At 37.4% G+C, this 27961-nt stretch overlaps 1 protein-coding gene across 3 annotated transcripts; it reads right to left on the bottom strand.

Moving 5' to 3' along the window:
- Positions 1–172: 172 nt before the first annotated feature.
- On the bottom strand, positions 173–27891 carry ABCD3 (ATP binding cassette subfamily D member 3). 3 transcript variants are annotated; one of them, XM_014884530.2, is made up of 23 exons: positions 27720–27891; positions 17987–18023; positions 15915–16016; positions 14796–14884; positions 13853–13922; positions 13006–13103; positions 12330–12453; positions 11358–11414; positions 10074–10216; positions 9683–9752; positions 9181–9250; positions 8961–9058; positions 8791–8882; positions 8244–8332; positions 8091–8163; positions 7004–7067; positions 6575–6652; positions 6418–6483; positions 6226–6315; positions 5890–6009; positions 5347–5451; positions 3966–4022; positions 173–3222 (listed from the first exon to the last, which is right to left on the bottom strand). In XM_014884530.2, exons 1-23 carry the CDS (start codon positions 27830–27832, stop codon positions 3145–3147), a joined length of 1983 nt encoding a protein of 660 aa, XP_014740016.1. In that variant the 5' UTR covers positions 27833–27891; the 3' UTR covers positions 173–3144. The 3 variants fall into 3 exon arrangements, with proteins under 3 accessions (XP_014740016.1, XP_014740024.1, XP_088026126.1); XM_014884538.2 differs by lacking the exon at positions 27720–27891 and adding an exon at positions 25673–25795; XM_088170000.1 differs by lacking the exon at positions 27720–27891 and adding an exon at positions 25237–25332.
- Positions 27892–27961: the final 70 nt, after the last annotated feature.

Here is a 27961-nt window from a genome sequence, read left to right as displayed (position 1 = left end):
TAAGTCTAAACCAGATGGCATCACTTGGCTGATTCCAGGGCAAATTTCCAGGGCACTGCAGATCTTCAAAGCTGAACACAAGACAATCGGCTCATTGAGCAACTCAGCATTTGTTGCATATGCATTAGAATTCCTAATCACATCATGAAGAGACATGAAAAGTCTAGATATATTTTATCTTTAGATTTTTTATTATTATTTCAGAGGCACTTAATGTCTTACATTTACATAGCGCCATTCCCCCTCCAAAACACTTTACAGTATTTACACACAGGAATGTTTCCCACCGTTGAAATGCAGCCATCTGACTATTTCCAGTACCATCTTCAAAGCACCAACAATTTGAGACTGAAAGTATTCATCAGTATGTTGTCTATTACGATAGTTCAGAATTCCATTTCATAAACTTCCAACTTGTGCTATGAAAGAAACAACTAAAATCACAGTGCAATTCTGCAACAGAACTGAGACTTCGATCATTTTCATTAGATTTTTTTACAATCTCTCATTAGATCAAGTCTATCTCAAACACTTTAATATAAGGCCTTTTAAGAATAAAATTCTAAAATAGCATTCTTTTTAATATTTTCTTTATAAGCCTCCCTTACAATCAAGCACAAAAGAATATTTTTCTTTCCTTCCAGTATATTTAGAAACACCAAGTCCTGGCCCTAAGGAGATACCAGCATCCTCAGTTTCAACAAACTTCATGGCACCTAAAGGCAAACCTATTCCTCCGTGGTTTTGGAGATGGATTTTTTGTTTGCTTGTTGTTAGTTTTAAAAATAAATACAAGATTACACAAAATTCTGTTACAACCAGTAAAATTGTAAAGTACAATTGGGATTGGCTGCTGGGGACAATGTAAGTGTGCTGTGTATGGTTTTGCTTGTTAGCATTAAAAATACATTAAAGTATTCCAAGTTCACTACCCCACTGCAAAAGACTGCCCTAATCACAAAGATCATAGCAATTTTCTCAGTTTAGAGATTAACCTTTTCTTTATCTCTCTAAAAGACTACTAAAACATCCCTTTCCAAGAGAAGAAGTTGCATTTGTGCTGAGAACGTCCACAAAAAAAACCAAAACCCAAACCAAAAAACCTCCCTACACAACAACCTGGCATCCCTATTTCCATGGTTACACTTTGAAAGGACTACAACCTCACACACAGCATGCTGCTACCTGCTACGTTATGGCTGAGGTGAGAATCTGAATGAACAGAAACAAGATATTAGTGATTTCAGGCACCTATCTGCCTTCTTGTAAAACAAGCACAAAAATTTTTCTGGTACCTTAATCTCTTGAATATGCTATACTTCAGAGAGAAGCTTTTATGATCTTCATTGATGCATTAGACTCTGACTCTACTGTGGTCACTAGATTCTTGTACCAGGATAGCTGTTTGCATTTGAGTACTTGAAAGAATACTGACAGGTAGGGGCGAGAACTATGGTAAAAGGAAAAAATATTAACAGGCAGCAATTTCAACATGAAAGAAAATTACTGATTGAACTGGGTAAAAATTAACAAACAGCAGTGCATCCAAGTACATATTCATTTTATAAAAAGTAGGGGCTTTTTAAAATCTAAACCCTCGATAAAAGATGCACAAAGTACAGATGTATTGCATATTTTATGCATGCCTTCATGTAGTGCATTCCTATAGTATATCTTACATGGAACACCAAAAAACTACTAGACCTTCACTGTACAACAGGTATTGTATTTTTTTTTGTTTTAAAGCCTAAACAGCAATTCAGTTTGAATTACACCTTCCTATTCCCTGATCACAAAAAACACCTTGCTGCATTCATGTTTGTCAAAGTCAAACAATAACCACAGTAATCATTTGTATGGAAAAAACAATTCCAATAAACTATTGTAAGAGTTTGGTTCCTTTAAGGGGATTTGGAAGCTGGAACAAGAAAACCAGCAAGGACTGGAGATCCTTACGAAACACAGAGAATCACTGGTAAATAATTTGTATCGGAAATCAAGAAACATCATGACAATAAGAGAATAAACATGAAGAATGAAAGCATTGCTTCAGGCTTCACAGCCTGGAAGACCCAACAGAGTACCATTATCACTTGCTTTCAAACTCAGACCTGAAGGGCAGCTAAAACTGTAAGATCATCAGGTTTTTTTGAAGAGGGAGAAAAGGAGCAAGCTGGAAAAAGTAACTGCTGTATTGCAGGACTGAACACAGAACAACTGTCTGCTATTTCACAGATTAACATTTTTGAGCCCATTATAACTTCTACTGATTTGAGGAATCACTGGATCCACATTATTTTCTCTGTTTTTTCTTGTGGGAGTCATTCATTTCTTCAGAGCTAGAAGCATTCACAAGCTTGTTTGATACAAGGATCACCACTTTCCCTCCCATTTTTTCTTGTGAGTTGGTCCTTTGCTCCCTCAACCTCCTCTCAACTCTTCATTACCATAATATTTCTCTGACAGAACAAGGACAGTTGGGCTGGAGGATGGATGAAGCTTTTGCTAAACTGGGAGAGAACGGGAGCTGAGCTGCAGAGAGAACTGCATGGACAGACAGATGTTAAAGATGAATCCAAATCTCAGCAAACAACAACCTTTTTTTTTAACACTAGAAGGAATTAGTTTTGTCTTTTAGTTTCAGTTCATCCTTTTTCAGCAAGGGCACACTGGCTACATCACAAGGCTTGGACAAGGAAAAGGCTCTTTCATTTAACAGGGCACAGATCAGAAGATGGGACAATGTCCTGCACCGTGCCAGATCTCTCTGAAACATGCATAGAACAGAGCAAAAATCCAAGACTGCTGTGCAGGAACAAGAGAGGTAGCAACCCTAATTTTAACAGGGCTTTTCACTGAAGGGAAAGAAGGTCTACAAAAGTCAAATCAGCCGATTTCAAATGGTTTGCATCCCAGGATGAATCAGGTTACACTAATTTAAGCCCAATTTAATTTAGGCAGGTTTTTAAACCACAAGAATAAGGACATTCTTAGTACCTATCAATAATTAAACCAACATATACACAATTAGCAATATCCTACATAATAGTAAATGCTTAACAAGCTGAGTAATTTTATGTTACATTGTCTGACATTCTACACACTTCCTGTAATCATCCATCTCTAGCAGTTCAGTTCATGACTTTAAGATCCAAATTCAACTGTGTCTTCAGTTATTTTCTTGAACTCATAGTTTCCTCGGCCATCCATGTGCAAGTAGAACTGAAAAACACCAACACATGTTATTAACCACCTGAAAATTACCAGCTTTATAAAGACCTAAATAAATTATATTTTGAAGTACTTTTAAAAGTCTTTAAAATACATTTTAAAAGTTTTAGCAAAATCTTAGAGAGTAAGCTGCTCTCACCTCACACATCATTAAATCCACCTGCCTCTGTAAAATTATATTTTTGCATATCATACATCAGTCTGCTAACAGCCACATCTAGACTTAACAGTATTCTCTTGGGTTTTATGTCAATATACTTAGGGCACAGATTTGTCCCTGTGTATTAATTCAGTATTTTTATCCACATGTACAGTCTGTCTGCATAAAAAGAACAGCAAAATCTTAGTTTGCAATTAAAAAAAAGTCCAAGTCTTAGCAAAAGCATAAATGTATTAGATATAATAAAAGCAAAAAAAATCCATGCTGTTTACTAGTTGCTGAATTCTAGTTCAAGGATTTATTTTGAGTCTAAGAAAGAAGATTTAAGCATCTAGCAAGCCCCTCATATTTTAGAGATATATATAAAAATTTTGGATACCATTCTTTCATAACTAAAAGCATTACAATATTTCAAAGAGTAAAATGGGATTATAAAAAGTAAAACCTTATAAAAACCCAAGCAGAACATGACATATTAGGATGTAAAATGACAACACCTCAAATCACCAAGTCAATTTCATACAGTCAGTCAACAAAACCCACAAATATTCTTAATAAAGCGAAGATTACATACATCATGATGTTTCCAGAGTGACTTCCTGTGGGAAACAGTGAAGAGAGTGATGCCAACCTATATGACAGAATATGCACAAAACAGTTAATTCTTCTCATGGCTAAGGTGTTATTTTTCAGTATTACATCAGATGAAGATCTTAAATTCATAACCACAAACTTTCAGAGTATTATTAACACTACACATAGATAGCTTTTATTACAATATTTTGCAGGGGGGGGGGAAGCAATCAGGAGGGATTTATAATTTTAATTGATTTCACTATTCTTTTGCTCCTAAAGATTTGTCAAGCATAAAATTAACAGAGTAAAAGAGGCAAGGTAGGAGGCCTAAAACAATTGAGCCGTTGAATAAAGCAATTCTAACACCAAAAAAAAATCCCAAACCCACAAAAGCTGTAATGAATTACATACTTAGAGTGACAATTTAAAGTGAATAACCTTCCTTTGTTTCCTTTCAACTCAGTCAACAATTCATCCCCAACAGTAGCAGCAAGGACAAAATGACTCTGATGATAAAGCAAGGTAACATTTTTTCTTTCTGCAAGGACAGCCTAACCAGGAACTCTATTTTTCAGTAACATGCATTAGCCACTTGGCAAGCAAAATTAATATTCAAGTTAATAGAATTAGAAGTGTATGGAAAATAGACTTTAAAAATTGTCAGGGTATTGATACCAATGTGAGAAAATCAGTTCATGAAATAATGCTCCTTCTGCAGAGTCCTCACCTAATGTCCATTCACTACTACACAGGGCTCCTTTCCTTTCAAGCACAGATTTCAGTGGAAGCACAGCTTTGCTCCATTATCATTCTGGAATACTGCTACTCAACAACTAATGACATTTCATGCCCTTTCTTTTCCAGACTAAGGTGTGAAATTGAATCTTATTGATTCCACATGGCACTACAGAGAATCTGAAATGGTGAGTTTAAGAGGACAAGCAAACACGAAACTATATTTAGCATCATCATATTTTCCTAGAGTGCTTGGCTTTTCGGATCTCAGAATAGAAATGTTAACTTCCAGCCTTTCACTTCAGTTGTCCCGGCCAAAAGAAGCCTTTTGAACAAAAAAATTCTACAATTTTAGATTATTTGGTCCTAACTTGACATTCTAAGGTTCTATCTGGAAAAGTAAGGTTACTTAGCAGTTAGTAAGAGCTCTCTGTGTATCATAGAGGCTACATGCACACATAAATTATCCTAGAACTACAAAATGAATACTGAATTCTAGTGTGCATAAAGTTGTATGCCCCTCTAAGATTTTTTCAGATTTTTTTTTTTTTAGTCTGCACTAGGCATAAGGAAGAGTGAACCTTGTACCATTTTAGGTTTCCTGTTAATGTATAGAGAGGAAATTCCAGAAACAAAGAGCTCACCTTTCGGCAGTGGCTGTAAATGTAGCCCTCTACATCCACACTAACAGCACTGGTGCACTCATCCAGAATTGCAAACTGGGGCTTATGATAGAACAGCCTTGCCATCTGGAATGCAAGCCAAAAAAATGATACTGTGGATACAGAACTACCAGCAATGGTGCAGTGTTAGAAGTCAAACTAAGAATTAGTGTCCAAAAATCTACTATGGAGAGGGAATTAAGTTGGTACCCACTGAAACCTGAAAATCCAAAAGTTGCACATTATCTTATACTTTTATTCAAGACAAGTATTTTAGAAATCCTGTTTATACAATGAAAGCACAAGACATGGTGAAAGGATGCTTAAAAGCCAGTATTTCCTTTCAAATTTTGAGTAAAACCCCCACTATTGTCAGTTGTTTTCTCAGTATTTAGGTATTTCACATTTCAGGGGTTTCTTCTAAGTCAAATACTACTACTTAATATATAAAAATAGTTTACAGTTCAGATTTTATTTTTTACTTATGTTCTGCATTTGTTAAGAATTTCTGCCTTTGAGACTTACTGCCATTCTCTGTTTTTCTCCCCCACTGAGTACATCCATCCAGTCCTGAACACTGTCCCAGCCTCCTTCACGTTCCAGGATTTGACCCAGCTGGACATTATCCAAGTACTCCTTCAGCACCTTTTATGGAAACAGGAATGACAAATAAAGCTTACATGAACTTAAAAGAGAAGTGGTTGAAAAAAGCTATAAAGGATTATACCATAACATTATTAACCCTGATAAATACTAAAATCCTATTAAATGCAGTGCTTTTCATAGCAGTTTCAGTATTTCTGAATTGGAAGCATTACTATCCTGAGCAAGACAAAGAGCTAATGAACTAATTATCCTTACCTGGTCAGAAATCCCTTTCTTCTTCTGATCTTCCAAAGTATCTGGATATATAACTTGATCTCTGAGCGTTCCAAGAGTCATGTATGGTCTCTGAGATACAATTAGAACCAAAAAGAAATGTCAAATATTTCTTTGTACTTTGATTATGTTCAGAAAGAGAATATTATTGTCGAGTAAAGTACTTGGTCTCACCTGAGGAACATAGAACAACTTTCCTCTTACAGGCTTTGTTAAACGCCCACCAAACAAAGGCCACAACTGTAAAAGGAAAAAGATTACAATTTGACAAAAATTCCAATTACAATCATGCTTTGCATTCTCCCCTGTTTGTTTTATAATGTTCCCTTACCTCACCAAGAACACGGAACAGGGAGCTCTTCCCACACCCATTTGGCCCACAAATCAGCACATTTGCACCAGATCGAACCTAAAATTGCAAAGCCAACACATAAAATGGTAGTGAGGAACTATTGCTGAAAGCTTCTACACTCAGAAAATCTGGTATCATCATATGCTTGTATACAACTTTCTGACGTTACAGTGAGCAATTTCCAGCAAAAAATTAGGTTTTTTCCCCAACTGGTTTAGCACCAACTGCAGCTGAAGAAAATACACTTGTAACAAAAATTTTGCATAAAATAGCTTATTGCCTTTTTTTTTTAAAACTAACATGACAATTTGTTTGCACTTTTCTTATGAATATGATGACCTTTGAAGCTATCATCTTCCCTGGAAAACTTTATATTAATATTGTTTCCTATGATACTAAAAAACTTACCTCAAAGTTAAGGTCTTGAATCAAAACATCTCCATTAGGTGTCACCAATGGAACATGATCAAACCTGTGTGTATAGCAAAGTTAAAAAAAACCCAATTGTCTAAAAGAAGTGAATACTGTGTATTTATTTGAGAGATTTAAGGCACTGGGAAACATTTCAGCAGTGTTTCATTCACTTTCCCAGTTTCCAACTATTAACTACTAAGTTAAGCTAAGCTTCCTTAAGGAGCTAAGGAAGTTCTTGAACCAAAAAGGTACCTCAGCTTTTAAACATCGACACCTACAGGTTGGTTTTATCCCCTGTATTTTTTTTAAATCCTTCTAAGCCTTTGATCTCCAAAACATCTTGGGGATATAAACCTACATTTAAGGATGCATGGCATTTTAAACCTAGCAGTGAGGTTTATCTCACTAGTTCTACAACATGCAATGAATGACTTCTCTGCTCACCTCCCCCTTGTCTTTTTTTTAAATGAATGAAAATAGCTCTATAATCTCTCTTCCCCCTTCCTTCCTCTTTCCCCTCTACTTCCCTATCTGCTTTCCACATTGTCCAGATTAAGATTATTTGATTTTTTTAATTGGCTGTATTTTACACCTTTAAGTAGTAATACTATGTCAATTCCTCAGACTGCAAAGAATGAATTGATCACAAGTACATCAACGAAATCTCCAAGCATGCAGAATTACAAGCAAGTACTTTGAAAATGTATACAGACTTGCCCCTGATTTTTACAGATTAATTATATAATGGAATAAAATCCATAACTAACATATTTCTAAGAGGAAAAAAGATGGTCTGAGAAGTCATATTCTAAAGGACAGCAGGAATACTACCAAAAAAGCCCAAGTCTAGAGAGCAAGTTACATCTTCTGCTAATATGAGAGGATAAGGATTGGCTTACAGAACAGAAATGCTGAGTGGCTCTGAGGTGAAGTTACTAGCAAATAAACTAAAGCACAACAGGAACTGCAAATTGTAGTTACAATTCAGGCCTCTATTAATGGTTGTAGAGAGAAAGACTTTAAAAAAAGTCTACATTAAAAATACAGAACTATTGAACTTGTAGAAACTTTGCAAACATACTTGATAAGGTTATCACTGTTGATAATTTCTCCAGATCCAGGTATCAAAGACAAAGATTGCTTTTTATCTCCATCTTAAATAAAGAAAAAAGTATTAGTGACTGAAATGCTACACAGAGAGGCACATATTGCCCACATATTATAGCACATCTACCTTTTTCTTGTGATATCATAGTACGCTGATATTTGCCACTGTTCAAGTCCTTCAGAACCTGCATTAATTCCGTGATTCGAGCTGTGAAACTTAAAAAAAGAAAAAAAAATTGATAGAAGCTCTGATGAGCACTCTGTCAAACTGCTAAAATGACAGTTATTAAAACCAGAACAGAAGCAGAATGTTTACATTGCAGAGTTGCACCATGGTGTCTAATACACACCACATTTACAAGCTACTCTTCCTTTCTCTGTAATAGCCAAATTTTACTTCTTACAATGTAACTTTGGTAAATAATTAAATACATAAGTGATTTAAGAGCACTTGACAAAGTTTCAACCAAACATTCAAACTGCATGCTAGTACTATCTAGATGTGAAAGTTCTAGTGGACATAATTATTGTATCTTCAGATGTGTTTTCAGCACAAAATGTTTTTAATTGCTGAATTTTTGGCACACTGCAAGGAACAAAGCACATGAGCTTATTTTAATTCTACGATCAGTTTCCGAAATTGAGATGAGAAAGATTCTTACTATTAAGCTTACCCAGCCAATCTTGTCATTTCACGGCCTGCTAGGACTATTCTGCCCAAAGCTTGAGACATTCTCAGTAGCATTCTTCCACTTTGGTAGTAATCCTACAGTAGAAAAAAGTTTCTTTACATGGACTAACAAAATTTAAAATCTAGAGGTTGTTTGAATTCTGGTCTATTTACCTCCAAAAGTTCTGCATGAGTGCTATTCTGATGTCGAGGATCAGACAGGTTCAAAAATGGACGACTAACAACCAGGTAGCCAACCACAGTGGCAAGGTCTGCAGTTTAAGAATAAATATTAGTTTACACATTAATTGAAACAGTAAGTAAAAAGACGTTTCTTATGTAAAAATTTGTTTTGTTATTTATAGAAATCCATTAGCACTTGACACACACTTACATTTGGCAATGATAGTATCAATGAAACCCATAGAGAACCGGAACAGGATGAAATTATGCAAGTGTTCCACCTGGTAAGTTATAGAAAAAAAAAGTTCAAACTCTACCAGTACCTGTTTTACTATCTTTTATTAGACATTTGGTTCCAAAGAGCTCTTTTTCAGTACTTTAGATACATTAACATGCCTCTGAGTGTGGTAAGCACTGCACAAGAGGCCCTGCTGGCAAAGACTTGCATTTGTGATCAAAACAACCTACATATGAAACTAAATAATGAGAGCAATAATTAGGGTGGGTGACAAAGGAGGTAAGTGGCAAGAGAAAGGCCATTCTAACAGAAACTTCTGTACTGCTTATAACCTACCAGCTAACTTTTTAATCTAATGAATGTAGCAGCAAAAACACCGAGCCAGTGTAAATGAACTTACATGAACACATGTCAAGAATCAGTATGATGGAACTACATTCTGCTTAAAATGTTTTAAGAGATAAAAGAGGCTTACCAGCTTCCGGAAAGTCTTGTGAATAGTCTGTTTTTCTCTCAAGTTTCCATTGTAAAAAGCAATTTCTTCACTAAAAAGAAATAAACAAAAAAAATGCAACTTCATTTTTCTTTGACAAAAGTCAGTCATAAAATATGGGAATATAGCACTTTCAGTTACTTTATGAAATAACGGTTTGTACTCTTTCACAACAGTAGAACACAGAATTATTATACCCCACTTAGCCTCAACTATGGAATATAATGCACATACAAATTGCTTTACAGTACATAAAGATGCAAACACTTGGCTAAGACCTGATAGCATCACACTTCCCCAGTATATTTTAACACAATTTTCATTTACCCCACAGATTTGTCACTTATATCTTAGCATCCAAGCAAGTGTATACCTGTTTGTAATGAGCCGTGAGTTGACATATCTGTACTCCCCTTCATACTTTTGTTCTATAATAGTCATCTTGCCAATTGGTCTCCTTAAACGTGTAAGGAAAAACCCTGAAATAATCAAGTATGCCATCATGCTGGCTGGACCCTGTGAATATCAAAAAAGAATAAAAGCTTAGATGGTCTCAAGTGGCAGTATCTGTATCCAAAATGCCCAGAAAGCACGAATCCCTTAATTCCTGTGTACCTATTAACTCCTACGTGCCTATGTTGCCAATTCAATTACATTTGCAATTCCCATCACGTCACCTTCTTCAGTGTTGTAGATACTACTTTACTAGTTTTACTAATTCTCTGTCCCCAGATGTCCTTCCCACCCCAGCTTTCTATTCAGGTTTTTATCACCACCCAGTGTGACCTCTCCCCTACTGTCCTAGCTTATTTCATTAATGATTTACTGGTATCTTCTCATTTCTTTTCCCTCCTTCCTGCCTACTTATTTTCCTTTACATTTGCTGAACTGTCACACAGCAGTCAATATTTCAATCCCACTGTCCACTTTTATCTATACATATTTTCTGGGTCTCCCAAGCAGTCCTGGATCCTAAATTTCCATAGACAAAGGACAGGTGATTAAATACTACTGAAGTGTGGAATGGCATAAATTGAACTTGACATGTGCTGTGATAATGACTACTACAGAGAGCAGACATCTGAGACTGATAAAGTTACCAAGGTTTAGTTAAGCCTCACTGCAAGTCTATCTCAACAAAATTTGCACCATGTGAGCCACAGCTACTCCTTTTCAACTCCTGAACATTTTTGATAATGCATCATTTCACTAATTTGAAGAATTAATTCTGTGATTATTCAGATTGAGTCTTACAGTTCAATGCAAGAACTGGCTCCCCTTCATAGAGGCTGCACAGAAACAGAAAACTTATTTTCACTCTTAAACGGAATTAATGCAAGAAATAAGCAGTCAAAAGGATGTTGTACTAAATAGGATTTCCAAACAAGTACTAGAAGAAAAAAAAGAACTTTCTTGGTCCTTCAAATTGTTGATCAAATGCCTGAAAAGACTGGGTTTTATTTTGCTTGCCTCAAAGTAGAGGGCGCTAAAGCACAGAAAACATTAAGTGTAAATGCATCTTTTCAGTATAGCCCTTCAAATAACGGAGGAATCCACAACCACCACCTAGAGCTTTCCTCAGATTCCAAATAGCTGCAAGGCTATAACCAAAGAAGGGAAAAGGTGCTTATAGTTTTAAAAAACCCACTCAATTTACCTGTGCTCCTATTGCACTTGTTAGCTTGAAGATGTACAAAACTATGTCCAAGAAGGGCTGTAAGAGAAGCATAGAAAAAAAGCCTTAGAACACAAACACAAAACTAATTTAAAACAGTCCAGAAGCCATGGACCACCCCAAGAACAGTTACAGCTCTGTGCTAAAATACTGGCTAGCCTATTGTCCAAACTAAAAGCTAAGACAAAAGGAATCTCAGCCACATGACTTTTCCGAAAACAATGGCTCAAGAATTGAACATAAAAACAATGATCTTCAGATAAATACATACCATACAAAAAGAGTACTTTGCTGTTTAGGCCTGTCACGACACTCTGCTTACTTATCAAAGGTGGACTAGAACCCACAATAATTTAACTGAAGTAATTATGAGAAATACTGAATGAAATGATAATGCCATGTATTTGGCTAGATACCTGATAGGAAGACATTACAAAGTTCTATAACCTCCCTCACTAAAACAGCTGAACTATAGGTTTTGCAGTCAAAAGTTTTTGAACAAAGTTTATTTATACTCAGCTTGTATGAAACACATAGCAACAATAAAATTTTGTCCAAGAATGTCAATGATACTCTCATTCACTACCTGATCACCTTAAAATTCACACCAGAAACAGGGAAAAGCTTATTCAACCACACCTGCCTACACAAAACAGTATTTGTGTGTAACTGAGAGCTAGCCACTGCTTCTGAGAACTATCTACCTGAGAGAGCAAAGTCATCACTGTTCATCTACAAAAGAATGCTGTATGCTCTTTAAAAGAAAATTTAATACTAATTACAACAACTCGCAACAGTGCTTTGGTCATGAAAGTCACAATGAGTGTGAAACAATACAGCATCATAAACAATTCCTTCAGTACCACACTCCAAATGAACATAATTGTTGTGAGCTGACATCCCCATCCTAAATGTCTACAGCTACTACTCAAAGTTACCTCTTAAAAGACTTACCTTGCTAAGGTTTGAGTACAGGTCCACTACACTATTACAGAATTTTTCCACGTCCTGTGTAAGGAGTTGATCTGGATTAGCTATTCTGTTGTCCAGGTTTCCCATTTTGTAGTATGTGTAAGTTCTGAAACAAAACAATTGCTAAGTGGCAGAAAAAAAAAAATCATTACCTGGGATCTGAAAAAACTGGAACACTCTTGCTTCATACAACTGAGATGCTAAGCAGTGCAAACATTAAATTACTACATGGAATCAACATAGCTTGTGCTTTTACCTGACTAAATCCACACTAAATGCTGCAGGATTATTTAGGCTCCAGGATGTCTGAACTGAAGCTCAGGCTTATGCTGCTATTGAACTTAGAAAACCCTCACATACTCTGCTACAGCACATCTGACAACCAAAAGTCAGTGCAGAAGGACAGAAGGAGCTACTCAAGCTCATGCATCCACCTTCAATTCAGCCTTCACCATCTTAAGGCACCTGAAGTACTTGGGAATCTGACCCAATCACGGAAGCCAACTGAGCCAACTTTACTCTGTTTGTATCTATGGCAAAAACAACCTTGATAAGCCACTCACCCTCAACTGCAAGTTAACTGCAACCTTCTTAATATATACTTAAAGTGACTTGAATCAAATTTTAAAAACTGTACACAAGTCGATTATAGACTTACTTAAGATATTCTTCATAGAGGTATCTGGTAAGTCTTACTCGGAAGCAGAGTTTCAGTTCATTTAGACCATACTTCAGGAAGTTGTTCACTAAAGAGATCTAAAATAAGAGATAACAATTTTAACTAACAAGATCAAATACACTTAGATCAATTTGCAGCATAAATTGTGTGAACACTTTAAAACAGATCAATTTTCCCCTAAAGTCAGTAATGCCATAAACACACCTAATCAGACAGTGTCTGCAGGACCACTGCTTAGGTTTCTGTCTCTAGGTCCCAGTGGATCTCACCACTTAAGAGAAAATAAGTTCATATTACATATTTTCAGCTCTCCTGATAAACTCTAGAAAAGAGCCACCATTTGACAATCACTGCCTTAAATCTGTCAACTAGTTTTACAATTTATTGCAAACCAGGTAGTAGCAATTATTTCTATCTGGTGCAGATCAGAGATGTCAACAAGCTGAAGGAAAGTTAAAGTGTGGAAGAAAGCATAACAAATCTGTGAAAAATCTTAAGAAATATAAAAAATAAAGTCTAAAAAAAATCTTCATCTACAATGGTGCCAAAGGAATCCCAAACCTATAGCCAAAATTGCCATCAACAAAACTAACCTGAAAACCTGGACATATCTGTTAAAATAATAGTTGCTACCAGTAAGGAAATACGCTGATGAAGGCTCCCACACACTGGAGCCAGAAAATTAAATGTCTTTTCATATAGACCCGTATGTAAAACAACTAATTTCCATAGGTTTTAAGACACTCCTTTGAGACCTTTTCCTCAAAACCTTAATTAACATTTAGAATATGTTCTACTAATAGGTCAGCACAAGAAAAGCACTTACAGCAGGCATTGCAGCAATGAAGTTGAACAAGTATTTCTTGAAATCTTTTCTGCTGCGGCCAATGATAGCACTGTAAATGACCACCAGCTGAGAGTCAGTTACAAGAGAAACAACAAAGTACAAACTTGCATGTCTTAAATGGAAAAGCTCTCAGGGGACCACACAGAGAAAAAAACATCATCATGGAAAGCTGTGGCATCAGCCCTAGGATTCAGTCTGACACCCTGGAGTAAGCAAAGTGGCAAGACTGAGCAGTTGCCTCCTGTCTGCTCCTCTGTAACTGCCCACATTAAGGGCTCAGAAATTCATGGGCACGGAATTCACCACTTCTTTCACTTCTCTGCCTTCATAGATTCTCACAAGAGAAACAAAGCAGTCCTTACATTCTATGAAGCACCAAATGTCTCTCCTCAAACACAGTATCATTTTGAATTCACAGTTCAAGACACATTCTGATTTGCTTCAATTAGCAACAAGACCAGTGAGAATAACTGGAGGTCTAGAAGCCACTTTCTAACATATTAAGACTGAAAGCATTGATTTTATCAATCTAAAGAGCAAACAGCTCAGTGGGAAGAAATAAAAGTCCTAATATCCACACAATATGTCTAAGTCTAAGACATAAAACCACTGCTCTGAAGTACCTTCTTGGACATTCAGATCTACAAGATTTAGAGTCGTCAGTGTACAAAATGTTACCAAATGAATATTTAATAAACAGCTTAAAATATTAATTTAATAAAATTATTTTATTGATGAACAAAAATAATTTAATAAATGACATCTTATTTTTATTTACCAAAATATAGTGGTCCCTCCCCAAATTGCAAGTACACCAGTTTTCAACAAGCAAGCTATAAAATGTCTGAATATGTATTCTGATAGATGACTTTCCCTGTTACACACATGAGAGAATGTTTAAAAATAACAAATGTATAGATACCTTTCAATGACTGTTCCATTTTGAATCATCCAAATATCACAGTAAGTTCGGACTACCAGCATCACAGCAATTAGCAGCAAATAACCTGTCTGGTACAACCACAGAAGTGCAACAGGTAAATAATGGCTAAAAGTCACCATTTCTTTCCAGTAAGTCACCCAACTGTATCTCACAGAAAAGTATTACCCTGCTGCCCTAGCTAATGTAGTATTTGCTTACTTTCCTGGAAACACATTAACATACATTACTTTTAATAAAGTACTGACTACATTTTTATGGTGCAAGTTTGCCTTTTAAAAAGCTGTATTTGGTTGATACATATACTGGACACATATCATAAGATGGATGGTTGCAGGAACAAAGAAATTACTGCTATTCTGAGACATCTTCCTGCCACAAGGTTGCAAGAGACCTCTGAACACCATCTGCTTCAACTCTCTACCCAAAACAAGGCCACCAGTAACCAGTCAGACCAACAGCAAAGACAGTTTTCCATCCACTTCACTGTCCACTCATCCAGCCAATTCAGTTTGGCTATCAGGGTATTAAGAGAGATCTGATATCAAAGTATTCTATATCCTCTGTTCTTCCCTTATCCATAGAGTCAGTTCTCTCATCACTGAAAGCAATCAGGTCAGTAAGGCATGATCTGTCATTGGTAAATCCAGGCTGTTTGCAATCACTTTTTTTGTCCCTTGTGTGGCCAGAGTTAGCTTACAGGAAGTTTTGCTCAGAGTCTTGCCAAGAATCGGCCCAGATACAAGTTACTAAATCAAAATAATGAATGAACTGCTTCTATTCAAAGATAGGATGCACTTGCTCACAGAAGTGTACTGCCTTGTACAAGACAAGCCCAGTTTCCTTTTAAAAGTTATGCTAGAACAGTAGTTATCAGCTGACAGTAAACAACTTATCTTGTCATTGAAACCGGAACCTTTAGTGATTTAACAATTGAGCATAACATAAAATTTAATATTCCTATGCTGCTATTTTAAAATACCTAGCACAATTTAGTTCTATTTAAGTAATGTATATGCAGCTGTTTAAATTCTGATGTAATTTCGAAAGAGACTTGACTCCAGCTTTATTCCTTTATTTATTGCTGCAGGTAATGCTTACCTCTTTGCAAAGTGTTCTAGGGACCATTATTTTCAGGATTCGACATATTCGTGCAATAAACACTCTGTCCACCATTGCTCGCTCCTTCTTTCCCTCTTTCTGCTGCACACAGAACAAAACAAGAAAAGTGAGAATTTTTTGCATTATTGAACTGTTGATGTGATATTTTCTCTAGCCAAGTTATTTACAGCTACCTTCCTACTGCAGAATTTGCAATATTTACCACCAACTTAATACTTGTTCAGACAAGTTAAAAAGAGAAACAAACTGCAATAGGAAGTAGCTGCTATGATATAAAGTATTTTTATTTCAATTCTGAGTTAAACATGATATACAAACAATGCAGACCACAGCACTAAAGTACATCCAAGTTGTAATGCAAACATCTCTTAACATTGCTTGTCTCTAAAAGACACCATCAGCTGGTATTTTTAAAGATGCCTTCCATTATTCCATTACTAACAATCAATAGTTTAAACTCTTTGACAGTACAGCCCAAATTTGCTTCAAGTGAAATCAGAATTTTTTATTGCTTTACTTCTACAAAATGGTGAAACACACTATTACATATATCCACCAGACTTATAAACCCTCGGTACCCAAATACCTTTTATTTGAGTCAGTTTCATTTGTTCACTCCACATAACCCTATCTTCTCTCCTGACTAACCTGAATACTTTTTAAGAGCTAATAGTCCAGGTTTCTTTTCTTTCCTTTCACTTAAGGACATGAAGAAGAATTCAGTCCTGAAAACAGACCAAAAGGGCACATGTGTACTTTGAACAAGTCCTGTCCCATCAATAATCCTGCTAGCTTTGCTACAAGGCTCATGGGAACCATGCTATCAATGCCTATATCAACATTGCAAGGTCGACAAAGATCCACTCTGAATGCTCTGTGAAGACGCCTACACCTGTTTTTCGTAGCATAAAGTCAACAATAGTCCCATCCTTTTCAAAAATCTACATGAACACAAGCTATGAATAAAAATTCTAGCCAAATAGGATGCTATGCAGTATATGATTACAACACTTTAATTAAGAATTATTTACACAAAAATCTAAGCAATCCAAACAACTAGGACTACTGTCCAGTCCTAATGAAGCATGATTCTACACACATTATTGCTGCCCTGTAATAGAAATTACTAACACAATGTCTGATGGCTACAATTGCAAAAGACTAAACAAACACATGTGAGTTGAACCTGTTCTTCTCCTTTATTCAGCCCTTCCCCATTTCTATACTTCTGTGTTGCACTTATATTCATTTCAGTATCTTCTTTCCTAGAAGTTTTTTTCCCCTTGGACTGTTAATCCCATTCAGCATGTATCCAACATGAGTAGGAATAAGATAAAGATAGTTAAGGTTTTTACAAATAGGTATAGCTATCCAGAAGATAAGTGTTTATGGTAGATAATACAGTCAAGGTGTGCTAGAAGCCAACATGATGCTTGCATACACCTTTCTATTTATCCAGTGCATGCCTTTTTTTTTAAGTTTTCAGCAAAGATGAAGGTAAATGGAATCTATTCACTTCATTGTAACACCAGAATCACAGACTGCCTTTTGGTCTGTCATATTTTATTTGAATATGAAACAAAAACCTTAGCTAAAGGGATTTAGTATAACCCTTTCAAAAAAATGAATTAAGAGACACACAAAAGATCAGGGAAATGCCAAACCTCCTATCAGCTGTTTGAAGTAGTTTCTAATTTAAAAACTGTCAGACACAACATCTTGTTCCATACATTTTTCTTTTATATAAAAAATAAATACAAGTTATACCAAATCTACACACAGCTGTTTGCTTTACCTATACAGAAAGACTTCATAGGCATTCATAGGGCAGTAAGAGATAAAAAAGGACATCGTGCACATCAAGCATCCATCACTACGGAGTCAAACTTCAGCCTCTCGTGATTAACCTGATTCTTCCATTTGTTTCACCAATGCAAGTCTGAAAGTATCATTCAAACACTATTTGTGCCACAGGAAAGAGTAAACTACAATCATAGTACTTAAAGTTTTAAAAAATCAAAAAAGAATATTTGACATGAAGAAAGAATTACCTCATTGTTTTGCAGTGCTTGTTTTCCACTTCTTTTACTGCAGAGAAAATAAAAAAGTATTTATTTGTTATTAATACATTTTTCTTTGTCTTGATCTCTACACACAAAAGACAGAGAGGAAATCTTGAGATTATATTCCCACCTATTTCTTTCAAAGCAATACAAGGTCTTCAGCAGGGCTACCTTCTATGTCAAATCTATGTGCTGCTTTTATACAGCATGTGTAATTCCAGTGAAACCCTACTCATTGCAGCAACCAGTTTCACGAAGGAAAACCAAGTCTCACTCTTTCATCTCCAAGTTCTGCTTTCCCTTGGCTCTGTATCATGAACTCCAAGGGTTTTTCTGTTTCTCACACATACTTTACAAGCATGGCTACATGGTTGCACTGACCACAAATGAAAACAACAAGGACGCAGATTCAGCAATCCAAGCACCTCAACTTTGATGTTTCACATTATCTACATAAGCACACCAGATTTGTTTCACACTGTATTTGACTTCAAAATAACACATTTACTACACAGAGAGATTATTTGTTCATAAACATGTGCTGCAGGGGAAAAAAAAGCCAGCTCCTGTGAAATCAAGTTCCTGCAAAGATGTCCATTAAAAGGGGAGTTAGTTTTTAGTCTGTTTTCCTTCCCCTGCATTTAACAGAACAGTTAGTAGAATAATATTTATCAGCTGGTGCTAAACAAACATTCAAAAGTACAATGCTATTCTTTTGCCTCTACTTTTCAGACAAACTGTCTTGCTTGTCAGCTTTTCTGTCTTTCTTCCTCCTTTTGGGACACTCAAGCATCAGACAAGCTCATGAAGCTGTTTGGAGAATTTATGTGGTTTAAAAGTAGCCACCAACCATATTAAACTGCAATTTTCTTAACCATGCTATTAAAACATTGAGAGCAGGCTGCCTTAAAGCTACAACATCCACACACTTACAGGCAGACCTAGGAAACGACAAGAAAGCAGAAACTATGAAAGGCACTACTCCTTCAGACTACAACACCAAAACAGGAGCAGACTGCCACACAACCAGCTATCCCACAACTACATCAACAGCACCATTTCACACTTGTGTTTTAAAGCTCTGCCAAGAAAACAGCTAGAATGAAACTGTGCCTATTTTAATTGATGATGATTAGAAAGGTCTATGAATGTCACTGACCAGTGAAAAGAAATAACTTAATTACTATGAAAGGAAGAGGCAAGGTAGCAGAGGAATTTGAGAAAGGAAGGGAAGAAGGAGACCATGAAAGCAAGAAGGGAGATCTGCCAGTTTAGCAAGATCTTAATTAAAGGTAACAGAGACGGAAGTCTGAGAGAAGATAAAAATCTTGTAAGACTACTTGTGCAAAAGACAAAACAAAGAATATGAAGGGCAGAGGGGCCAGACTGGGGGGAAAATAATGAAAGTTCAGAAGAGATATAACATTTAATCAGGCTGTGATAGAAGTACATCTGTGAAAATGGCAACAGGGTTACTTAGGTAACTAAGAAACAATCTAGTAGGAGACTACATTCTGGTGATGCAAAAACAATATATTTCTGGTACAAGAAACTTCTCAAAACATCTTGTAGTTTTTCAAAGTAGAAAAGGTTGACCTATATTTTTAAGACTTGAATATGGATTAGTCCAATCACATTTGGTCTGGCAGTAGGAGGAAAGTAGTATTCTTAAGCATGAATAAGTAGTTATCAAAGTATGTGGTTGTTTCTCTAGATGATTCATGACTTGTCATAATGTAAGATGAAAGCATGCTGCTCGTCCACACATGCTGTAATAATTCCTATAAGCTTTACTGCTTCAAGTTCTGCCAATGTTTGAAGTCACAACACTCATAATACACAACTATTTCAACTTTAAAAGGATCAGAAGCGAATATATTAATAGAATAATGGATTAGGAAGATAAGGCCCAGAATTATTCTGGCAGTTAGCTGAATATCTTTGATGTATTTATTGATACATTTTTCCAACAATAGCTGTTCAGAGAAATTGAGCAGCTGAAATTACTGAGCTGAAACTTATTATCCATTAAAGAGAAAGGATTGTTCAGAAATCAAGATCTTACATTTAATTGCGAACGCACGTTTAATTAGCATTTATAAAATTTAAGATAAAAACTGAGTATTTTAAAATTTAAAATCCAATAAAAAAAGAGCTTGAACAGTGTTATTTTCTCATTTTTCTAGAAAAATTTGTGCAAGCTCAAAACAAGACTAATACTTCAAAAAGAATGGAAACAATCTTAAATATGAAATCTAGAAGAAAAAAAATTTAAATGTCCCCACATGGCATTTTATTTGCAAATAAAGACTGTGCCATAGTTCTGCCTGGAATAAAACCTTTCCAGGCCAATACCTATTGGCACTACTCCAGACTCCATTGTACTACTGCAAAACTTTGTGAGAATGGTGGTTGCATCCTCAATGAATTTAAAGCCTAATAACATCCTCAATTAGTCAGCAAGAATACAGCAAGACTATCTGGTTACAGCAGAGAGCACTAACACTTGGAATAGATTCAAGCTCTCCATTATTCCACACTTCTCATTTACTTAATGCTGGAGCATCACAAGCCTCAGTGGTGGAAGAAGGTAAGTGTTACACGCTGGTCAAGTTCTCCAGTGCAAATGGTAGAGAGCCTTTGTTCCTTCATGTCCTCACAGACAACGGGGGATGGCAATGAAAAGGTTTTTGAAAAGGGTTATCTAGACAACATATAGAAAAAAAAAGAAAAAAATACAGTAATAAAACATTTCTTATAGTGAATCAGAAACAGCAGAAGTTGTCACCATATTTTTTCAAGATCTTACTCAACAAAGCGGTCTGAATTCAATGTGCAAAACTTCTTTAAGAACATAAAGAGTCTAGAGGTATAATGAAACACACATCACCTGAGGAAGTTTCAAGAAAAGCAGCATTTCAGATGTAGCCTGCTACCCATTATTTAACTGCACAGGGCTTTTACAGCAAACATAGATATAAAAAGCAGAGAAAGGTGTCAGCAGTACCTGGGATGACACAACACCACCAAACTTGTCATTCATACATTCATGGTAACTGAACAGCAACTCTCTAAAGAGAAGTAAATAGGCAAGTAATTACCCAGTAGACATGAGGCAATACAACAAAACACCTTTCTCCTACACTGAGAAACATGATCAGCCCAAACCAGCAAGACATTTTAAAGAAACTTAATAGCGTTTCAGGACTCTGTACAGGGATTTGACAGCTGATCCAACTTCAAGGGCAGTATCGTAGCTCAGTGGGAAGGGTGAAATCATGCAATTCTAGTCTCCAAATAAGAATTGGTCAGAGCACTCTCTCTTTTGACTATTTACATACCGGTGAAGCTATTCTCTCTAAAGAAATGTGCAACAATACCGGTTACTCAAATAGACTCATTCTCAACACTAGTAAAGAAGAAAGTTTGAGAAACTGTGAAAAGCCTTCAAGAGGCCTGAGTATTCTTACTGAAAGGTCTCAGGCATATTAGTTCTGTGGTATTTACTAGCAAACAGGAAAAAGTTAAAGAATTACTGTCTTTGGAAATACCTGTCTCTATCCAGAACAAAGTTCAGAGGAAGCAATCCACACTGAGCTAAGCATAATACGGAATTGCAGATGAAGACTGATAAGCAAGACTTGCTGTTAATTGACACATGATGAGGAAGTAAGGGCTTTAAAATGTTACATTGTCCTTAACTGAAAAAGAACCTACAAATTTCAGGTCATGCTACCTTCCTTCTATAGAGTTAGGATGACTTGCTTCTGCTCAACACAATGCAAAGAAAGAATATTTCGTTTAGGATTAAGTGTAGCATTTCAAAGAGTTGTTACTTCTAGGCAACCTTTGTACCCTGCAGACCTTACATGTTGGAATGGCACTGTGCAGTTTTCACAGCTTCCAAAAAACACACAAAATAAACAATTTTGCAATACTTTATGATTATTTGTGCAGTTTTCAGGTCAGTTTTGGAGTCAAGATACTACTGAGGCATTGTAAAGACAGAATAAAATTCAAATAACTAAAGATGCAATGCAACAGGCTGAAGAACTAACAGCTATAGTGAGACAAGTCTGATGTAGCTCACTGGCAGGCAGAGTTTCATAGTGCATATCTCACACAGAGGGGCAGAGAGCAACAGTAGTTATTTCAGGTCAAGGGCAGTAACCTTACTCAGAAGCCTGGGCACAGTCCAAAAGCATGCCCATTTACACAGTACACTCTGAGCACACACAGAAAGCAAGAACACAATTTTCTTGGCTCTAGACTGGTGGCTAGTTGCAGCATAACCAAAAATAATGTGAGGGGAATGTATTCAGGCAAGCAAGAAGGAGACTGAGAAGGTCACAGAGCTACGTTACTGCACTGCATTGCTAAAGCTCAGAAAGTTTCTACAAACTTTTGAGAAAAAGATAACAAAGCAGAACTGCGGGAGGAGAAATTAAATTCAAAGTTTCAGTAAAAGAATGCATCTCAATAACATATCTTACTTATAAGAAAAAATCTCAGCATATACCCTGCTTGGGCCTGAGCTCTGGCTGCAGATCTCTCTCATGGATAACAGCGGAAAAGATTTCTAGCTAGTTTCCTAAAAAATTAAAAAGTTTTACACTGTTACACTAGATCTTGCTTTAGACAGCAAGCATTTTATGCAACTTAATTAAGAGTGAAACCACTAATTAGCTAGCCAGGCCCCAAACAAAGTTAGTCTAAATGCCAGGATTAGGGCTGAGTCATCTGGTTTCTCCTGTCTCCATATCCTCCAGCTAAAGACAGGTTTCCTGAGCCCCAGGCAAGTTTTTCTACAAGACTGCATATTCAATTTATTTTCTAGTAATCGTATCTGTACATTTAATCTTTTTTTTTTCCCCCAACGCTAGTGTACTTACTGCAAGCAGTACAAGTAGGACAGTCACACTGACATCCTGGATAAATTTACTTCAATGTAGCTAGCATAAAGCTGTTTTTGTTACCTGCCACCTTTCCTCCAAGTAACACAGGTTTCCTTTAAGGCTTTTACATATACAAAAGCAGTCTATTAATCTGCAGCAATATAATTTCACTCTTCCTGTCAAACAGCCACGACTCAGCTAGAACTGGTCGCTCCACATGAAGTTCACTGGCAAAGCCCATCCAAACATATTCAGAATCTAGAGAAATTACACAAACTAACAAGAGAGAAGAACATCCTAAGTATACACATATGGAATAAAAATGCACCACCTGTTTCAAGCTACAACTACCACTTGCTCTATTTAAACTCCTATTTTATGTTTGAAAGTGCCTCGGAACATTTGGACGTATCTGTCACCTCTGACTGCACTTCGTCAGTCACTGTCTGACCGCACATCTATCACTGTCAAACTGCATGGTCACATAAGCAGCGACATCTTCTGAGTGACACGTGCTGCCACTCTGCCAGCAGTCAATGGCTGAGGAGCACAGTGACAGGCAGAAGCACAGGTTATGTCACCCAAGATGAACTGTGCAAAACCCTATTTGATATACACTATGCACTCGACCTCTCTCCACTCAATGAGCCTTCTCCCTCACTTCAGGTTTGCCTAACCTTTAAGGCCCCAAGCATGCACTGTTCTTGCTTTGTTTTTTTCCTCGCAGTTGGGATGCCATCACAGGGCTTTCAGAAGTTCAGTTTATATTAAATTGTGTCCATGTCCTAGCATCTTGGATTCTAATGAATGCAGCTAGGTGATAGGAAAGGCCAGTGTGCCTATGAGCAGATTCTAAAATATTTTTCCACCTTCCTATACACAACAAATGCCTTCCTATTACTCTAAACTGTTTATTCCCTTTCCTTAATCTTGCAGTTTCAAACTCTTAATTACCTTTTATTACTTCTTTCAGTCCCTCCTTCCAGCAGAAAGTTGTATGAGTTAAATACCTTCTTTTTGAAAGTAAGCCAAGCTCATTCTCTACTTCTGCAAGTACTTTATTTTAAACTACATGGATACTCAGGAAAAATTCTCATTAGAGGGATAATGCAAAATATCCAGCTCCTTTATGCAACACCCCTTAAGGTTTTAATTCTGAAGCAATCAAAACTTAAGCAAATATTCTTGTTTGAGGCAGGATTAGGGTAAGAGAATAAACAGACTTTTTCTCTGCATTATAAACCCAGTATCACGTAGTTTCTCAAAGAACTTCTCACGACTCTAAAAAATCCAAATACTACAATCGAAGTCATAATTACATTTAGATACAACAAGTTTCCCCTTATCAAGTGGGCACAAAGCTTTTGTAAGGAAACAAATTTTTTGAGAGCAACTTGGAAAAAGAACCAATGTGTTTTTCCCCATGCTTTTCTCCAAGGAAGTAAGACGGAACGCTAACAAGTTACTATAAGCAAACAGTTCACATCACTCTACTTCGGAAGATGTCAGAAAGCTGTGGTAACAATGCATTGTAAATTGCAAGTGACACCATCTCTCAGTTCTGCAAAATCAATGAGCAGTGTAATACCTCTCAGAGAACAACATCTGTGACTAATCCAGGCAGTACTAATTAAGTGATCTTTGACCTAGTAAGGCAGGTTGGCATAACACATACAGCTTAATTATTCATACATGACTACTTGATATGAGTTGTACTGAACCTTGTCCCTATTGTTTGACAGCAGAAAAGTAGGCAAAAGTTGCTACCTCTCCTTCCTGCTATCATGCCTGTAACAGGTTATTCTATATAAAAACAAACACATACAACATGAAGAGCCTGTCACACAGTTTTCTTGTTAAACATTCAAACACATCTGATTTGCTAAAAGGTTCTTTCTTTTTCTCAATTCATATGTTACTTTACTTTCCAAGTTCAACCAACAGCAGACCTATTGCTGACATTCCAGCAAAACTTAAAAAAGCACACAAAATCAAACAGAAAAATGGCAGTTACTCCAGAATAAAATAAAATAATAGGAAAACACAAAATGTTATTTTGAACACAAAGTATGTCTAAGTGTGTATTCTGAAACTAAGTGAGGAAGGAAGTTTTGCAGGTAAAGTTTACAGTTGCAGTAGAACATTTCAATTATTCACCTGATATTAAGCCCAGTATTTTGCTGGTCTGCAACATTTACTTTTACCCTTACACAGCTCAAAACTAGAATTTCACCTTCCAGAATTCAAGAAGTTGAAATTCACCTCACACTAACATGACACAACATTTTCAGGCATTATACACCAAGGTTAACAAAGGAATTCACACACACTAAACTAAATCACCTCATGTATTTTAGTCAGTTAACCTCAAGCAGCAGATACGCTACCAGTCCTCTTCCAGACTACCTAGATTGCCAAGTGAAATTCTTCTCCCTAGGAATAAGTACAAAAATTTAGGACAGCCATGCTTTTCCAACTTCTTCCTCTTACCAAAGAGTCAGTGATATACAACACAGATGTTAAAGGATAAACCAGGCCCTGCAGATTTCAAAGGCTGTGCACTTGTTACTATATGCCAGCTTCATATATCAGCACAAGAATGCTGAAAACAAAGATTTGGCACAATGACAATCCTTTTCACAAGTATGCCATAATTTACATTAGCAACAAACCATGAAGAAATGAATGATACATGAACTAATGAGACTAAAGGAGGATGAGGCAATGGTGATAACCAGATGCTTTTGTCTAGGCTGGTGATATAGGCAATGTAGCTTACCTACTGCCTAGTCTTGATAGGTAGCATTCTGTAAGGCTCCTGGCAAGGTTTGCCTCACAGGGAAACATGGAGAAAAGAACGAAGACCAGTGGGCAAAAACCATCCTCAAAATAGCATTCAAGCAGCAGCACAGCTATTATTGAAACAACCGAATGTTGGATGTTAGAGTTTGGAATCCATGGCCACAATACACTACCAGCAGTAAATAAGACCTAAGCTGTGGAGGGACTCAAAAGTGTAAAACAACACATACACACAAGCAAAAAATCAAGTTTGCAAGCATGGTACTTACTTTAGCAACTGTATTTCTAATAAACTCAAGAATGCAAAATTACTAAAGAGATTACAGAAGTAAAGAACAAGGTATCAGAAAGACTGCAGTACAGAGAGGAAAAGGGACAGATCAGATCAGGCTCTCACAAGCCCACACATCTGCTGAATTCGGTGGAATGTAACCCGTAAGTTATCCCCCTTCCCAATTCCCACTAATCTTGTAATAATATTTGGTCCACCTAAGATATATACATGAATACCTCAGATTTTTAACACTATACCTAGCAAAATTGAAGATCCACATTGGAAAGACACATTCCAAATAGTCTTCAGCATTTAGGCTAACACTTACTTTCCATACACTGACGCTCAAGCTAATGCATGCGCTGCCATTGTCAAGTCCTGCAGATCAACATCAGAGGACATGAAAGCAAAACAGTTTAATGGGGACAACCCAGGACCCACATAATATCTATTTCAGGTATAGGGAGATTACTCCGGACAAGTTCTAGCTTGCTTCTATCAAATGAATGCTACTAACAGTGGGAATATATTAAATGCACTTCAAAACTACACTGGACCTGCATCTACATTTGCAGATGTGCTCCAATCTGAATGTAACCTGGTTTGTGTGCTCCTCAATGAAGGCCAAGCAAGGCAAGTGTGGACAATTAAGATCCTCTTTAAAAGAATACTCTTGGTCTGACTTAACATATAAGCGCTCCTAAATACTTTCATGACCCAGTATTTCTTACAAATACCACTATATCAGGCATGAAAATCTGAGCTCAACATTTTTGTGCCCTTCCTTACAGCTTTTCTGGTTTAAGTTTATTTCACTAACTTAGGCAGAGAAATTTGAAAAAAATCACTCCTCCCTATGAGTTTGATAGAAGAGAAACTTGTAGCCATAGCTTGGGATCCTGTTTCAACTCTCATGCAAAAAACAATGTAAGGTAGCAAATGCATGACTTGTAAGCAATCAGTCTGCCATGCTGTATGGCAATTACCCAATTTCATGAGACTCTTACAGATACTGTGCATGAATGGAATTAGGTAAAATAAAAGTGGATCGTTGCTTAATCTCAGGTATGTTATTACTTAAGTCTGTTGAGTAAGTCCATTTCAGTATAATTCTGTAGTGCGTACAAGATACCCAACTGTAATATCACAACATACCAGGTCCTGAGCATATAGTCAACAACCTATAATCACAAATAAAGTAAAACCATGAAAGGATTGAGCCTGCGATACATTCTTCATTTGTCACACTCTGCGGTACCAGTGCTTTCTAGGGCATTAACAAATACACACCCTAGCACCATATACCTGTAAGGCAACCTCACAGGGAACACCACCGGATTTGGCCCCTTTGAAATCACTGCTCGTGTATCTTATTGCCACACGGCAGCATTCAAACAACAGCTGAGTCCATTAATCGCCTATGCACACACGGTCATCCCTAGAAGTATTAATACTCGTTCCTAGTCCAGAAAATAGAATAAGCCAATATAATGTGGGTAACAAGGCGGCAGTGGCTGGATGCTCGCAAGAGGAGCACCGACCTCCCGCCGGGGAAGGCGCTGGGGGAAGCAGGCTGAGTCCCGTGCCCAGGGCGGCGGTGGCAGCGCCCACTGTGTGGCACAGGGCTGCCCCTCGGCCGGGCCCAGAGCCGTGAGGGCGAGCACAGCTCCGCTGCTTCGGCCTCCCAGCGCCGGCCCCGCGGCTCGCCCGGCCCCTCCCGCCCCGCGGCCCGGCGCGGCCCCGCGCTCACCCGTGCTGCGCGGCCGCCCGCCGCTTTCCGAGCAGGCAGAGCAGCGCGCAGGCGGCGGCGGCCCCGGCGATGGCGGAGTGCCGCGCGGTGAGGAACTTGCTGTAGGCGGCCATGGCGAGAGCAGCGCGGAGCCGCCGAGCGAGCGCAGCCGAGCCGAGCAGCCGAGCGAGGGATGCCGGGAGGGGGCGGCGCCGCCCGGCCCCGCGCCGCCGGCAGGACAGGACGGGCCGCGCCGCGCCGGT

Source organism: Sturnus vulgaris, chromosome 9 (genome assembly GCF_052056855.1).
Source record: "Sturnus vulgaris isolate bStuVul1 chromosome 9, bStuVul1.hap1, whole genome shotgun sequence".
NCBI classification, from domain to species: domain Eukaryota; kingdom Metazoa; phylum Chordata; class Aves; order Passeriformes; family Sturnidae; genus Sturnus; species Sturnus vulgaris.
This window is presented reverse-complemented; position numbering and strand designations above follow the sequence as displayed.